General features: G+C 32.6%; 1 protein-coding gene across 11 annotated transcripts in view; it reads left to right on the plus strand.

Annotated features, from left to right (window-relative positions):
- Nucleotides 1–18,255, plus strand: part of LOC120170529 — an 88,104-nt gene that overhangs the window by 23,455 nt on the left and 46,394 nt on the right. For 2 of the 11 annotated variants that reach the window (XR_005520776.1, XR_005520779.1), the window contains exons 6-9: nucleotides 84–456; nucleotides 583–689; nucleotides 850–928; nucleotides 1,146–1,245. The exons of 4 other annotated variants lie outside the window; for them this stretch is intronic. Coding sequence is in view for 3 of the 7 variants with exons in the window: in XM_039178486.1 (XP_039034417.1) it covers nucleotides 84–127 (44 nt within the window). In the remaining 4 variants the exon portion in view is untranslated. Of the gene's footprint in view, nucleotides 1–83; nucleotides 457–582; nucleotides 690–849; nucleotides 929–1,145; nucleotides 1,286–18,255 lie in introns of those variants that run through there. 5 more of the 11 variants (XR_005520778.1, XR_005520777.1, XM_039178486.1 and 2 more) reach the window with 5 other exon arrangements.

Consider the following 18,255-nt stretch of genomic DNA (forward strand, 5'->3'; position numbering starts at 1 on the left):
ATTCGTTTTCCCAAGTCTGCTCTGCTCTCTTTAATGTTTTTATTTTAAGTAACTGTGCATTTCATTTTCACTTCCATCATCAGAAAGAATCCTTGGAGAGTACCAGGTTGGTTGCATGCAAAACTGAGGACATCGAGGCCATTGGTTGCAATTTGGCGAGGCAGAAAAAGCTCATCGAGCTGGCTTCACTGCTAATGGTGGCTCCAGAGAAGTTGATCGCAACCACCTCTCTGGGAAGCAATGATTTACATTCAAATGTCATTCGACGATGCATAATGAATGATCTCCAGGCATCGCTTGATGCGGAGGTCAGATTAATGGGTAGAAACAACAGTCAAAAGTTAGCTGAGAAATGTAAGGATGAGAAGGAAATTAAGTTCTGTACCCCTGCTGCTGGAAGTGTTTGAGAGGGCTGGCAACTCTATTAACCAATATCTTCAATCAGACACATATAATGTACGTATCCGGTGTTAGATTGATGCTTTAAGTTTTTAGAATATTAGCTGTTTCTTATGTGCTTCATTCATTGTTATGTAATGTATCATATTTTGATTTTACACATCCAGCATAATATTATTGCAGGACGATACCAGATTTAGATTAGAAATTGTTAGTGAAATTCAGAACCTGCTTAAAAAAGCAGGCTTTGCTTTGAAGCCCAAAGACACCGATTTGAATGATATAAAATGGTATGGCTCTTGGCATTCTAGTCATGCTTTCCATACAAGTTGTCCGACATGGTCATATTTGGTTATATCTGTCATTACAAATTATCAAGTGCAATAATGTCGTTTTATTATATAATATATTACCTATGTTTATGTGACACTTATCATTTGATTGCACTAGTTTCTCACCCACATTGGATCCAGTTGATCGTACTAGTTTGCCATTGGCATCGAGGCCTCGTGAGTTTTCTGTTGCAGAGGTGAGTTACAATTTGTGTCTTTTTGCATTGCCTTCTATATTATTTTTCCTTGGTCCGTATGTTGATTAGTGACTTAAACACCGATACTGGGTTGGGTTGAGAATATTTTCTTTTACTTCGATTCCTTAGTAACTTAAACATCTGCTTTTGCCTATCCTTCTTGTCTCTGCATGTAAACATGTGGATTTTTCATATCTTTTACTGATTTGTTGTTTAGAAAAAGCATTTGTTCTGGCATTCAAAGAGGGCTTCCGAGTCACCCTCGGCTCAAGGCTCAGCCGCAGGATTGAGATCATTTCACACGATGGTGCACGGGAGTTCGAAATGTCGTGGCCCTTTGGTTTCGGCTCCTAAATCAAAGGCTTTGACGCCTGGGATAACAAAGAGAATAAGGTGATTTTTATCTCTAGGAATTGATTTCACCAAGTGATAAAACACGTATGATATATGTTCTCTTGGCATGAATTATTAGATGGTGTGGTATTCAGACAACTTGCTCAAGGTAATTTATTTTATAAAGTCGGGGTATCATATTCTATATTGAATTGCTTAGGAAGGCCATCGAATCCTGGTCCGGTCTAATTCTAACACTTATCACCTGGTCAGCATATTTGCTTGCTGCTACTTTGAACCAGCATTGCATTTACGTTGTTTCAGGTACGACTTGTTTGATTTGTTATACCAGTGAAAAACAGCTTTTGATCTCGAAATTATACAAGCAATAATATGCTAAACAGTATAAAAGATCATAACCTTTTATTTGGGGTTTAATTTGAAAGACCACGAAGCAGCTTTGGGTACTTTCATTACCCACAGCCCCTTTTGTCTACTCTTTCCGTCCCTGATTTTTTTATGAGACAAGAAGCCTTTGGGCAGCCTTAGAACCATGTATAATTTCACCAAAACGCGGATCTCAAAAGAGGGAATTTCATGGATTTAATATTAAAATCAAATATATGTTTCTTTTAAATATTATAAATTAAAAGATATTTTTAATTTAAATATTAATAGGATAATTATTCTTTGAATATGTCAAATTAAAAGGTATTTGTTACTTGTTTAACTTTGTATTAAAGATATTTATATCCTTTTGAATATTTTAAATTAAAATAATGTCTATTTAAATTTAAATAATAAAAGGAGACTTTATCTTTTAAATTAAAAAATATTACATGTTTAAATTTAAATACTAAAAGATATCTTTTTGGAGATTTACTCTCTTGAAAATCTCCAACTAGGTTAATCACAATTTTTTAGAACAAGTTTTCTATATCTAAAAATTCAATATCTTTTACTTTCTTGAAAAATATTTTCTCTTCTTAGTTTTCCGGTGATAGTCGAAGGCAATGATAGTTCGTGATCTCTACTGTTGTGTTACTGTAGCTGATCATCTAGTTGTTGTATCCTGGGAGACAGACCACCAAGATCTCGAACACCAAACGAGTGCTCGAAAATATGTCTTAAGGAAACTGTGTAGCGACAGACCTCAATTGTTTTCGATCAATTAAGAAAAGAGTATTTTTTTTATTTCTATTTATTTTATTTTTAAGAAGTTTAATTTGGTGTGATTATAGTATCAGATTGTTATACTTTTAATAATCCTAAGATATGATAAATTCATTCTCTATCATTAATTTTATAATGATATTTGATTATTATTGTTATCATTATTATTTATCTATATTATTCTCTTATTAACGATTTTTATTCAACATGTTACATATTTTATATTTTCCTCTCTTTTCTTTATTACATTGACTCAAGCGTCCGGCCCATATCACAAGCACGAGCATACCTATCCCACTGGCATTTTCACCTAGTCAATTTCCAATGACGGCGGTGAAACTGCCGTGCCGTGCAAGCCGCCAAGAAGGTGTTCAATCAGGCCTTGAAGAAGCTGCCATCAGAGTCACCTGCCCCATATGAAATCCCTTCAAGTACGTAGCTTGTTAAGGTTATCCAGCCGTGCCTATGGTGACACCTATTTGGCAGTTGATCATTTGGTTATCGGCCTTCTTTAAGATTCCCAGATAGTTGATTTGATAAAGGAAGCTGGTGTTGCTCTGGCCAGTGTGAAATCCGAAGTCGAGAAGTTTCAAGGAAAGGAAGGGCTGGTCTGATCATTGAGGGTGGATGAGGGCATATTCCTACGAGCTAGCTCAAATAATAAACACTGCAAGCTACATCCTAATTGAAAATTTCAGTTGGTCTAAATAAAAACTAGTGCAAGTCACAACTCAATATAGAAAAGAGAAAATAACCTCAGTGACCAAAAATCACATATAATATACGATTTTAACCAACTTTTTCCGGATTTGCCAAAATGACCAACAAAATCGCAATGCGATCGCTAATTCGCAACGCGATCTCCATTATCGCAAATCAGTTTCCAGATTCGCAACGCGATTATGACAATCGCAATGCGATTTTCCAATTTCGCGTTGCGTTTTTCACAATTCTCAATGCGAATAAGTAAATCGCAATGCGAATAAGTAAATCGCAATGCAAATAAGTAAATCGCAATGCGAATCTGACTATCGCAATGTGATTTACATAGAGCCATTCGTATTAACGCGTATTTTTTTTTTCAAATTCCAAACACGAATTTTTTCTTAATATATCGGAAACTGAACCGTCCACAGTAATCGCAACTCATAACCTCAAACCTAAAATCACAACACTCAGTCCCATCTCCATCTCTCACTCTCTACGGCGAAATTCGTCCCCATCTCCGAAGATTTCCTTCCCCATCGCCGGCGAAATCCCTCACAATCATTCACGGTCATAAATCCCTCACAATCATTCAGAAATGGAAAATCAACCTCCGAGGGTTAGTTTTTTAATTATTTTTATTTTGAAAATTTTGCATTATTTTAGGTTTTTCATATTGAAATTGATGATAAGTTTACTGGTAATTTCAATAATAGATTAACCATTTCACTTAGATTTCTTATTAAATTCATTCGATTGCTACCAATACTGCTAAACTGTTTAGTATTTAACACTGTGAAGTTAGTATTTGTCTTTTTTTGTCTTTTGGTTGAAGTAATGCAGAAGAAGAATAGTTTCGAGAATGAAAATCGCAACGCGGAAATGACTATCGCAACGCGAAATGAAAATCGCAACGCGAAACCAAAATCGCATTGCGATTTTCATTTCGCGTTGTGATTCTCTCGTTGCGATTTTCATTTCGCGTTGCGATTCTCTCGTTGCGATAGTCATTTCGCGTTGCGATTCTCTCGTTGCGATAGTCATTTCCGCGTTGCGATTTTCATTATCTCGTTGCGATTTTCATTTCAACCAAAAGATAAAACAGTGTTGCAAATTTTAGTTTCAAGAATAAACTACTATTTATGTTTATTGTTTTTGGTATATCTTCACAGTGTAGTTTTTGGTATATCTAACTTGGTATGTTTATTGTTTTTGTAGAATTCGGCTTCATTGACATTAAGGAATAAAGTTAGCCTAGCCACTACAATTGCTTCGAAGCTTTCACATGCACAAAGAAAATTGTTTGAGGAAACCTGCTTCGGGCCATGGCTGAGAGTACAACATCCGGGTGAAGATGCTAATTTGACCCATATGTGGCTTCAGACCATGACTAGCGATCTACCCGACAGTATACAACGTGGTGAGGAAGAGATATGGTTTCATTTTCCACCGGCGTATACTTGTTTTGGGCGGAAGGAGTTCTGCTTAATCACTGGTCTACGATTCGGACACGATGATGTAGGCCGGTACACTCGTCATATCACCCGCCCATCATGGTTATCCAGGGTTTTTCCTGATGAGTCAATAGAGAAGCCGAACTTACACGCCGACGACCTGAAGAAATTGTTTAATAAGAAAGATGGTTTTACTCGGATGAATGACGTCGATGTTGTCCGAGTATGCCTTCTACTACTTTTGTATGCCGGCTTTTTAGGCAGAGAGGCCAGACAACCTATTCCTCATGAGCTAATATTATTGGTAGAGGACCTAAATGCATGGAATCTGTTTCCGTGGGGTTAGTATATATGGAAAGCTACCTGGACTAAGTTGTCGTCTGCCTTTGATGACCGCAAAAGTTTGCGGGGCGATGGGTCGAAATACACTTTGTCAGGCTTTGTTTGGGCCTTTAAGGTAAGAATTTCTATATAATGTTTTCAAAATTATAATTAATTATTTAACAATTACTAATGTTTGTTATTATATTGTTTGTAGATTTGGATATTCGAGGTTTTCCCCAGTATGCGGACATATGCATTAAAAACCTCAAATGATATTCCTAGGGCTATTTCCTGAAAGAGGAAACGTCTATTGGATTGGGAAGACTTAATACCATATGCGACAATAAATAATGTAAGTTAACACAAATACTATCATATATAAACAAGTTATTAATAGTAGACGTTTAACTTTGTTTGAGTTTTTATATTTTTAGGAGGCCAACACTCCATTAATGAGACTGACACCCACGGAGGCTGAGCTTGCCACTGATTGGTGGCAAGCTAGTCAGCGTTTTCTTGATGGCACGAATGATGAGCAGCCTCCACTTCCTCCACTTCGAGAGCCATCACCTCACCCAGAGCCATCACCTGATCGACCCGACTATACACCTCTACAACGAGAGCCATCACCTATCCCGTCACATCATCGAGCCTCTTCTCCACCATCACCTCATGATAGGCGACCGGCAAAGATGCCACGACTTCTATCTCCCTGTTCTCCACCTCCACCTCCACGGGATGAGTCAAGGGAGTTACGTGATGAGGTCAATGCCTTGCGTGAGGAGATCGGTACTCTACGCGATAACGATGGTGCATGGCGTGTGGAGGTGTCTACTTTACGTGGTGAGGTTGCCGCTCTACGTGAGATGGTAGTATCATTACAAAATGAGGTTCATACTCTACGCAACGAGGTAAGTTTAAGATTTTCCATATTTAACTTGATGATAAATTTACTCGTAATTTCACTTAGATTAAACTGTGTATTCTTTAACACTGTGAAGTTAGTATTTGTCTTTGTTTTGTCTTTTGGTTGAAAGTAAATTTGTTCGGTTGCTGCCAATTCTGCTAAACTGTGTATTCTTTAACACTGTGAAGTTAGTATTTGTCTTTGTTTTGTCTTTTGGTTGAAAGTAAATTTGTTCGTTTGCTGCCAATTCTGCTAAACTGTGTATTCTTTAATACTCTGAAGTTAGTATTTGTCTTTGTTTTGTCTTTTGGTTGAAGTAATGCAATCCATTCAAGTTTCAATTTGCAGAAGAAGAAGAAATAGTTTATTCTTGAAACTAATTTAGTAACACTGTTTTGTCTTTTGTTTTGTCTTTTGGTTTCGCGTTGCGATTTTCATTTCGCGTTGCGATAGTCATTTTTCACATTATGATTTTAAGTTCCAGAAACTATTCTTCTTCTGCAAATTAAAACTTGAATGAATTGCATTACTTCAACCAATAGACAAAGACAAATACTAAGTTGACAGTGTTGCAAGTTTGAAACATATTTGCCTTTGTTATCTGATGCATTTTGTGAACTATGATAGAATAATGACTTGGGTGAATTCAATGCAAGTTTGAAACATATTTGTCTTTGTTTTCACTATTTAAATATCATGTCTGTTTATTTACTGATATTTGTATTTAATTATTTAGCGGACCGATAAGGTGGATGCTTTACGTCAGGTTTTTCTTGCACGACAGAGTTCACGCATCAGACGGCGTGCACGTGCTATTAAGTCTCCGTACACCCCAATAGTGCGAAGACACCACAAGAAGAAGCCCGACTCGCCTATCATCCCTCAAGAGTCCACTCCTATCGTTGAAGAGGCCCCTATCATTCATTGAAAGTCCCCTTCCACCGTTCAAGAGGCCACTGTCATCGTTGAAGAGGTCCCTCCCACCATTCAAGAGCTCGATTCACATGGCGTCATATGTAGGATTCTTGAGAAACCCTCTGACGTGTTGGACATGATGGATTCAAGTTGGCTCTCGTATGAGTTACCGGCCAGTACCATACCGGTATCTGAAGTGGAGAGGAGACAACTACCGGACACAATTCTGGATAACACCCTTTGGGCTAAGACCGCAGTTGATTTTATCTACATGAGCGGAGCCAGGGGTGTTTCACTGACATATGCAAGCTCAACGATGATATCTATTTTTTGCTTGATCGGTCTTGGTGGGGCGTATTATTAGGGGTCGAAGTCAATGGCTATTTCGATGGAGGGGTAAGTCTTATATTTTTCTTATATTTCAATTTGATTATTTTTTTAAAATTTATGTAAGTTACTAATATATGTCTTTTTTTGTAAAACAACATATCGATGCGTGGGTGTCACGTCTTCTAATAATTAGGAAACTTAAGGAAAATAAAAGAAATACACGATATATAATTATGCTGACGTCTTTTAACGCCGTTCACTTGAAGAATCAACGAGATGAATCATTTGCGTTGGGCAATGGACAAGCTAAACTTTATCCTGCATGGTGGGAGGTCGATAAGGTTAGTATTTATTTTAGATTGAGTTTAAATGTATTCATAAATAAGTGCGCAAATGAATGAATTATTACTTATGATTGCAGGTGTTTATCCCTGTTTTGGAACGTAAACATTGGCTTCTCGTCGAGCTTCAGCTCCCATCCCTTAAGGCAATAGTATATGACAACATGATAAATTACATATCATTGGCTGATTTAAGAGATATTATTAAGGGATGGAGCTCTCATTTGGCTAAATTCTTGGATGCGATAAATTATTGGACTCGTTCTGGAAACAAGAAGCCAAAGAAGCTCAATATTACAGTTAGCAGAGACGAGACCGCACCACAACAAACGAAGGACCCAGAGGGGATTGTGGTCCTCTCGTATGCTTGGCGTTGGAGCGTTTGATCACAGGAAGTATAAAGTATCTACCTCCCACCGATAGAGATAGAGCTACAGTAGGCTTGTGGTTTCGGCATTATATGGCTAGATCGATATATACGAGACGCTGCCTACCTGCATCCGCGTTATAAAAATGTCCATAAACAATTGGTAAGTTTATAGTCTTGTGGTTTGAAAATGTTTGGTTAAGTACCTAGAATTCAATAATTTGCTGTTTGTAGGTTTTAGATGTGTAGAAAGTGTTGTTTAAGCAAATGTTTGGTTTCTGCAGGTTAATCTCAGAAGTGAGCTGCGTGAAAATGATGTATGGCTGCAAAAGTTGATTCAATAGTAGATGAGGAAATAAGAATTATTGCTTATTTTTTGATTGTTTAATTGATTTGTAAAAGATGATTTGTAAAAGTTGATTTGTTTAATTGATGTGAACATAATTCTATTTGTTCTTGTTTAATTGATTGAAATGTAATGGTTGATTTTGTTGATTTCAATCTGCATTATGTTGAAGGCAAAAATGACTATCGCAATGCGAAATGAAAATCGCAACGCGAAATGAAAATCGCAACGAGAGAATCGCAATGCGAAATGAAAATCGCAACGACAAAATCGCAACGCGAAACTAAATTCGCATTGCGATTTTCATTTCGCTTTGCGATTCCCTCGTTGCGATTTTCATTTCGCGTTGCGATTCTCTCGTTGCGATTTTCATTTCGCATTGCGATTCTCTCGTTGCGATTTTCATTTCGCATTGCGATAGTCATTTCCGCGTTGCGATAGACATTAAGATGATTGCGAACGTCATTTCCGTGTTGCGATAGTCAAATGATTGCCTAATAAGTGATAACAACTGAACAGATCATAGCTATTTTCAAACTCAAGTTACTAATATATGCCTAACTGAAAATGTTAAAAGTTCACACATAAAATCTACATAATACAACGTTTGCATTTAAAAATCACCTAAGTTAACAGTCCCAAAAGGTGAAGCCAGTTGTGATTGGGATTTTAAAGATGATTGCGATTTTGATTGCCTTTTGCTTGACACCATATGAGCTTTGGATTTTGATGAGGATCCATATTTTGGTAGAGGAAAAGATGATTGTGATGGCACTGGTGATCCACATGTCAACCTTGTATGACCACTTTCCTTGCACCGACTACATGTCGATCTCTTATTCTCTTCACCCTTAGACGGTATACTATCGTGACTTTTTGGTCGGCCAGGTAGCCTTCTGTCCATGGCTGGTGGCAAAACTGTTTGTAAGTCATCTGGTATGTCCCACTCAGAAGGATGTGGAATAGGGTAGACAATCTCGCCATAAGTCTGTCGATATACTTCTGTAGTGTAGCAATCCATAGCGTATGCGCTTGAATCATCTTGGTTTAGATAAAGAGAAACTTTTATAACATGGCCACACGGATAACTAGATGTTTGCCATTTCATACAACTACACGTCTTTGCATTTAGATCGACAAGCCCATTTAAGTTATTATCCAGTACTTCAAACAAAGTGTTTGAACATGGTTCAACTCTCCATGAAGTTGACTTCACAACACGTTTCGTTATCTTTTTTTCTGTCCATGGTGTAACACGATGTTCCAATGTTCCTGTAAATTTAAATAAATAATACTTAGTAAAATATATGATAAGTTACGAATTTAAAGAAATAATACCTGCATGGTTTCTTTTCTTGTAGTACCACTGTTGAATAGAGGCTCGAAAAAACTCCATTAACATAGTAATGGGTAATTTCCGGGAATGACGACTTAGAGCGTTGATTGATTCTGCACTATTAGACGTCATGAAACCATATCTTGCTCCAAGTTGATGTACTCTTGACCATCTTTCAAACCCGACATCTTCTAGTGTTTGAGCACACTGAGGCAAAACAAGTCTTAAAGAGTTTATATGCTTATTAAATCCACTTCCCGATAAGCTTTTACAGCCTTCCAGTATGTCCATTTGTGATTTTTTTACCAGCAGACCTTGATTTTAGATTTCTATACAAATGAACACCACAAAGTCTATGAAAAGCATCTGGGAAACACCTTCTAACAGCGTTGTCAATTGAGTTTGTCCTATCGGATATGATTATCAGATTGCTAATAGGACCTATGCAATCCCTAAGATGCCCCATAAACCATGTCCATGAATCAGAGGTTTCAGATTTGCCAACCCCGTAAGCTATTGGCAATATCCCATTGTTAGCATCCATGGCTACTGCTAATAGTTACTCCAAGGTATCGACCTTTCAAATGTGCTCCGTCAACTATAATAACTGGGCGCATGCAAGTAATAAATGAACGAATCTACAAAATAATATACACAAGAAATATAATCATTTAAATGTGAAATGCATGTAACTAACAAAAATGAGTCAACATAATTATATTGATTTACTAACCGCAGCACCAATGGCGATAAACAGCAACTCAAAGCGTCCATCTCTATCTGTTTTGATATGAGTTACCGACCTAGGATTTTTCAGCTTTAAATTGTGACAATAAGCCGGCGGTTGGGCAAACGATGCTTCTGGCGACCCCCTCAACAATTCCAAGGCATAACATTTGGCTCTCCAAGCTTGAGAATATGATATACTAATCTTGAACCGAGCATTCATGTCAGTCATAATTTCATGTCCCCGATATACCCTGCCATTCAAAAACATTAACTCAGCCAGAAAACCACCCAACACCTTTTTGTTTGCCTGTCTATGGTGAGGAAAAACTTGGGTTCTTGAACATGTATGTTTATCAATAAAAGTCCTAACTTGAAACATTTCGCAATCTTTTATCCTATTTGCAATCATACGCCACGTACAGTTTTTGTCAATCATACACCTTGTTTCGAAACGATCTTTGCTTGATTTGTTAACTTTTAGTTGATAGCCATCTTCCACACATTTCGTATACAAAGCTATCTTCAAGTCTTCCTTTGTATCAAAATAATCATCTTTCTTGATACGAATAACTTTTGTGTAACAATCAACTGCTTTCTTTACCAACTCTTCTTCCGGTATCTGAAGTAATTCTGGCATATTCCAGTTATACTCCCGTGGCATTTTCTTTTCTTGGGGGACTTTTTCTTCTTCTTTTTCTTCTTCAGGATTATATGAATTACAGAATGGATGTTCAACATGTTCATTCACAGTCGTAACTTCCTCCTCATTATCATCAACAACGTCTTCCTCGGCAACGGCTATTTTATCATCAAAATTCAGGTATTGACCAATATCAAAATCATTACACGCAGGGTCTGTTTCTTCTTTTGAAACATCATCAAAATCCGAGTATTGACCAATATCAAAGTCCGGGTATTGACCAAGATCAAATTTCGAATACTGACTAGTATTCACAATTTTTTCTGTTGGCTCATCATCGTCTAATTGGTCAATACGAAAACCGAAATTTGGTGCTGAAAGTTGATTGGGATTTGGATTAGAGAAAGGTTGTGGGTTTTGAGAAAAACTTAGTTGATTACTACCCGCTACTGACCCAACAATACTACTTCTAGGTTCAACAACATACAATGTAACATCATCACTTGAAACACTAATGTAAGCAATGAATCGTTCAACATCTTCATTGTCGGTTAACAAATAAACTTTACCATTTCTCTGATAAGATAGCCTAAATCCACTTAGGGGCTCTAAATTCAATTTCTTTGAAACACGTAACATTAGAGTTTCATAAGTTAACTTTTTTAATGACAGTTTTAGTTGAAGATTCATGGGTAAAGGCATATATTGTAAAACACCATGAACATTCTCCCATGACCCTCCAAAACACAAATCTATCCAAACATGATTAACATTAGATGATTTCATGGTTGTAAATTAATTTACTAAACAAACGAGCTGCGAAACTAAGACCTGTTGCCGGATGGGGAAGGATGTAGGAACGGATGTCGCCGGAGAGAGTGATAGATGGAGATGGAATGAGTTGCGATTTAGGGATTTAGGTTATGAGTTGTTGCTGCTGCGTAGATATATACACAAAAAATTTGTGTTGCGAAACTAAAACTTGTTGCGAACTTTGAAAATCGCATTGCGATTCTGTATTATCTCGTTGCGATAGTCAGAATCTCGTTGCGAAAGTCAGAATCGCGTTGCGAAAGTTAGTATCGCATTGCGATTTTGTATTATCGCGTTGCGATAGTCAGTATCGCATTGCGATTTTCCAAATTCGCATTGCGATTTACTTATTCGCATTGCGAATTGGGAAAATCGCATTGCGATAGTCATAATCGCGTTGCGAATCTGGAAACTGATTTGCGATAATGGAAATCGCGTTGCGAATTAGCGATCGCATTGCGATTTTGTTGGTCATTTTGGCAAATCCGGAAAAAGTTGGTTAAAATCGTATATTATATGGGATTTTTGGTCACTGAAGTTATTTTCTCTATAGAAAATATATAATCTTCTTTCCGTTCAACCAAACTCAAATGTAAACACACAATATGGCGTGTAATAATACTTGCAGAATCAATATCAGATATACGATCAATAATATGAGAAGTAAACTTAATACATGATTTTTTAATTACTGATATAGCAAGTAATGATTTACCCATTGGAATAAAAATAATAACGGTTGTAATTTAATCATTAATATAATACCAAATTAATTCAAATAGACACACTTTTATAATCACGAAGACTAAATCTAGTGATAAATAGAGACTTTTCTACCGTCGATGACTGAGATAATCAAAATCTATGGTTAAATAAAAGAAACCAAAGTTACTCCTTTTAATTACTATGGATGTTTATACCTAATATATTTTTAAAAATAAAAATAATAACGATTGTAATTTTGATAATGATAGAAATATTGTTCATAGATTTAATATTAAAGTCAATAATAATTTTAATAATAAAATACTAAAAATAGTAATAATAACAATAATAATGTAAATAATAATTGTAATTGTAATTTAAATAACAATGTTAACTTTAATAATGGTAATAGTAATAATCATATTTTTAATAATGAAAATAATATTAATAATTTTAATATTAGCTTAACTAATAATAACAATGTCAATATATTATCAACTACTAGAGAAATTTATTAACAACAGAATAATTAAAGGTGTCTTTGAATAATTCAATCATGCCATTAAAAATATTTTTAATACTTCGTTTAAGTTATACCTATAACAACATTTATTGGGTAAATTTAATACTAAAAGGAAATATTGTTTTCTTAAAAGTCTAGGATTCAAATAGTTGTATATGCATGATGTGTGTGTTACTAATAATTAAAAAAAATTATGATCGAATACTATCTTATAATTATCTCATATTATTAAAAAAAATTACAAAAAACATATGTATATATATATATATATTAGAAAAGTTTCATTAAAAAATAAAGTGGTTAAATTATAGAGTATATCACTAAATTTATTAGGGTTTTTAAAAGTAACACTAAACTTTTGATTTTTTGTACTTTGAGTCCAAAGTTTTGAATCTTTGTAATTTAGTCCTTTAAAATTTGAATTTTCTCAATTAAATCCTAAAATTTAAATCTAATCCAATAGGATTTCATATTATCACTACCAAAAATACTAACCTTAATTTTAATATATGACAATTTTATTGGATGAAATAAATTTAATATATAAAAATAAAATATTTTTAATAGCGTATCATATGTCACATCATCACTTTGAACACGTGACATTTATCGCATCGTCACTTATATACACATGAAATATGCCACATCATCATTTTAGACACGTCATTACTTATGTACACGTTATAGTGTTACGTTAGTGGCGAGCCTTGATTGTTAGTTAACCAACGATTTTCATCCAAAAAGAGGTCATTTTGACCCAAAATATAACGGTGAGAGCTAAAGTGTTTAGAAAAATTAGGGCCAAAATGATTACTAAATCAAATATTAAGAATAAAATTTTTACATTATGATATATATTTTTATTAAATGTTACCTTCTAGGTCCTTTTTAAACTAAATCAATGTTGATGGCCCATCAATGGTGTTGATTCCACCCAAATAAGGGTAGACAATACTCTAAAAGAGGCACAGCATGCAAAACTCATTTCATCTCATTCAAATCAAATGTCAAATGTGTACCAACTTAAGTTCAACAAGATAAATATTTATTCAAGAACAAATCTTATTCATCCATTAAACAATATCTCAACCGTTGGATGTAAGAAGTAGTCTATAAATAAGGACCATCCTTATCATTTAATAGTAGTAGATGAAATTGAGTGCCCTTGTGTAGAAAAGGTGATAGAAAATCTTTGCGTTGGTAAGTTTAATCAATAATTTGTATGTTAGATGCATTAATTAAACATTTAGTTATAATTTTTATAAATTACAATGTGAAGTCCGCATTTAATAACATTTTTGTATGTTTTAAGAAGTATTTTTATATGTTTGATATAAATGCTATCATTATTAATAAATATTTTTAATTCTTAATTTTATTTACAAATTAAATGAATAAAAGTTTGTGAATGCATCAATAAGAATTTTTTTATAGTATTTTACATCATTGAATGAAATTTTTAGAATTGACTTCATTTTATTCCTATAAAAGATTTAATTACAAATTATTTAAGATGAGTTGAAATTAATTGGTTTTAATTTTGGATTTGGTTTCTATTTTACTTTCAAACAATAGATTTTATTCTAATTTTACATTTAAAATTTTTCTCCTTTTTTTTTCATGTAACTGCAGGAATCAAACAATTGTTCGTTGGAAGAGTATCTTAGCATGTATTATCGGGGAGGTCTTTTATTTCTACCTATGCCTCAATATATTTATTTTTATTCATATTTGTATTTTTTTTGAGTGAATAACCTTTTCTTTCTATTTTTCATCTCAGTTGGAATGTTCTTTTCTTCAACTTCGAGTTCGAGTTCGAAATATGCACGGAATAAGATTAAAAAAGGGTAAATATTTATTTAAATATATTGTAAATTTTTATTTGATAAATGAATTATACTAAAAATAATTTTAAAATTCACTACTATAAGAAAATGTATTTTTAGTGACATTAAAAATGTTTACTAAAAGTATCAAATTTAGTCACTAAAATTCATAGTGATAATATTTTTTTGTCGTCGCTAGTCATCACTAATAACTCTATCACTATTATGTTAATGATACTTTTATTGAATGTTATCACAATTATTTATAATTCTTGTGTCTATGATTTTTTACTCAAAAAATTTAATAATAGTGATAAACATTTTATTACAAATACATATTAAATAAATTAATAAAAAGTAATCATTGAAATATATTTAGGTTTAGCAATAATTTTTTGACAAAAATAATATTTAAGTTAAACTTTGATTGAAATTAGTTTTATTTATTTTGTGAAAATATATTAATTATAACATTAATTATTATGATAATATTTTTTTTACGACTTCTTATACAAACGTATGTGGGGAAAATATAAAAATAATTAATTTAGTTTTAAAATATAAAATATAAATATTAAGATTTAAATCTAAAACATTAACTATTATATTTTAGAATACTTTACATAAATTAATATTTATGAAAAAATTATTTATAGTCACAACTAATTTATCACTAAAAATCTATATTGTAGTAATTATTTATTTATGTGTGTATATGACATGTTGATAAATCGATAATAAAAATAATTTATTAAAAATATTAATATGTTTTGTGCAATGTGATTTTAGGTACTATGTGTTATCCGTAGATGCTTCCGTACAGGGAAGCAAAGTAGGTGGTGAAGCCGTGCTCCAAGACTCTGACGGTAATATCTTAGATTTTGCTATGATTGAGTTGCCGGATAATATGAAAATGCACAAAGCTGAGAGGGAGGTTGTATTCGAGGGAATAGATTTTGCTGAACAATTTTTCAACTCAAGAGGCATAGAAAAAAGAGATCTTCACGTTAGAATAGATAGAGTGGACGTTTGTAGTCACATGCAGAACAAAACTTTAGGCAAAAACAAGCAATCGAACGAGAAATTTGAGTAAGTTCAAATTTAAAATTATTATTTTATTTTATCTAAAATTAACTCATTAATTACATAGCAGAGTTCGAAAAGATTAACATTGTATTTGGTAGTTGCACATTTGAGAGGATATCAAGGACATACAACACACTTGAAGATATAGTGGCAAATGAAACAATAAAAGGAACATCTAAGCAAAAGATTTTTGAGAAGTTGCTTACAGCTAGAGAAAAGGAGAAAGAAATGTAAAAAAAAAAAACATGTAATAGTTAATTTAATAAAACTATTATTAGTTTGTTTGTTTGCATTACATTACTAGCACATGTATTTTTTTCCTCCAATTAGGGTAAGGATGTTTTTAATGAGGCATGCGTTAATTTTTTTCAATGTATAATTTTCTTGATAATGGAATCATACCTTTCACCGAAAATAAAATAAACTATTATTAGTTTAATACAATTATAACTTATATTTTTATTATTTTATATTAATGTAATATTAAGTTATTCCACGAAATTCATTTATGATTAAAATTTTGAAAGCTAACATAAGAACTAATAAAAAATAATTAAATATTTTGAAAAGATAAAGATATTTTTTTCAATCATATATTTTATATGATAATTAAAAATTTTATTTTAATGAAAAGTAATTATTGGAAAATAAGAAATGAAGTAAAATTTTAATAACAAAATAGAATAACAACTTTTATAATAAATATAATTTTTATGTCCTTATTTAACTGAAGTGTATCAAATTAAAATGGAATCATAAACAAACATAAGATCAATTGAATATTTTATTCCATGTTATTATTATAATCATTAAAGAAATAAATAATTAGTCAAAAGAGAAATGAGAATAGGAGAAGATTCCAATACAAAACAAATACATTGACAAGTGAAAATAAAATAAAAAACTTATCGCATACACGTATGCAATCGTAATTTAACTTGAAGAAATTTATGTTCCATTGTCTAAGTATTAATTTTTTAATATAATGTCTATGTTATTTAAATTCTTCTCTATTTATATATCAAATATTTAAATATATTCAATCTCATTTTTTTTTGCACAGTTTCTACTTAGAAGAGAGAAAAGAAGAATTTTTTTTCTAATAGGTATTAAACTCACAACTTAAAGAAGAGAAAACATGTCAACTGAAAACTTTTAACGACTTACTCTTCTATATATTGTCGATTTATCCAATCTCATATTCTCATACATAATATATCGATAACTATATCAATCAATTTAAATTAACATCAACATTAATTAATAACTCATAATAAACAACGGACTATGTAAAAAAAGCATATTAATGCACATAAGACATTTTCATACACGTTTTATCACATTGGTAAAACTATTCTTATAGATAAGAATCAACCTGTGTTCTTCCCTGAAATATTTTAAGAACTAATAACTGTGTACAACTAGTTGAAAGAATTCTTCCACTGTTTTTATTTTTTGATTGGGAACGTTTAAAGCTAACATAAGAAAATAATATATATATATATATATATATATATATATATATATATATATATATATATATAAAGTTAATTATTGAAAAATAAAAAATGAAGTAAAATTTTAATACAAAGGAGAATACCAACCTTTTTTTTAATAAATATATTCTTTATGTTCTTATTTAGCTTTTGAGCAAAGAAGGGTGTGTCAAATTTAAATAAAACCATAAACATACATATGATCAATTAGACAAATTATCTCATGCTAGCATTATCATAATTAAAAGGATAAATAATTAATTGAAAATAATAAAAGTTAAAAATAGAAAACTTCTTGCGTACATATATGCAATCATAAATGAATGATCGTATAAATACTGTTTTTATGATACAATGTATCTATTACTTAAACCCTCTTTACTAATTAATATATCTAACACTTATTTCCCCCCGATTAATTTAGAGTGCTTATAAGTGGTAGTTATATGTTTTAAAGACTTTCAACCATTTGACAATGAACACTCAAATATCATGCAGTCTCTAATGCTCGAACCTATGACCTCTAAAAATATCTAACACTTAAGAATGTTGAATTAAGAACTCTATTCTCCTTTTTGTTTCATTTCTTACCACTTGACTTTCCTTTTCTCTTTGCTTGACAGGCAGCGACACCAACTTAGCATTGCTTGTTGATAGCATGTATTCCTTATTTTTCATATATTTTTATATCGTATCTTTTATTTTTTGGTGTTTTTAGTTTTCAATAAATATATTTTTATGACATGCTTCATTTTGGCATGTTTTTATTTTCTTTATCGATCGTTTGATCTTTTTTTGTTTCATTTTTCAGGGTTAAATTTGACGTCACCACCACTGATCAGGATGACATTTATTTATTATTTTGTCAACCTTCCCTGATTTGGACCCTTAGATGGACTTGGATACACGGTTTGTGTCCGTAGATAGTTTTCTTATGATGCTCGTTTATGATTTGCGATTGTCTGTGGTCTTTCAATA

The sequence above is a fragment of the Hibiscus syriacus genome, unplaced genomic scaffold, assembly GCF_006381635.1.
Source record: "Hibiscus syriacus cultivar Baekdansim isolate YM2019G1 unplaced genomic scaffold, ASM638163v2 tig00111780_pilon, whole genome shotgun sequence".
NCBI lineage: Eukaryota > Viridiplantae > Streptophyta > Magnoliopsida > Malvales > Malvaceae > Hibiscus > Hibiscus syriacus.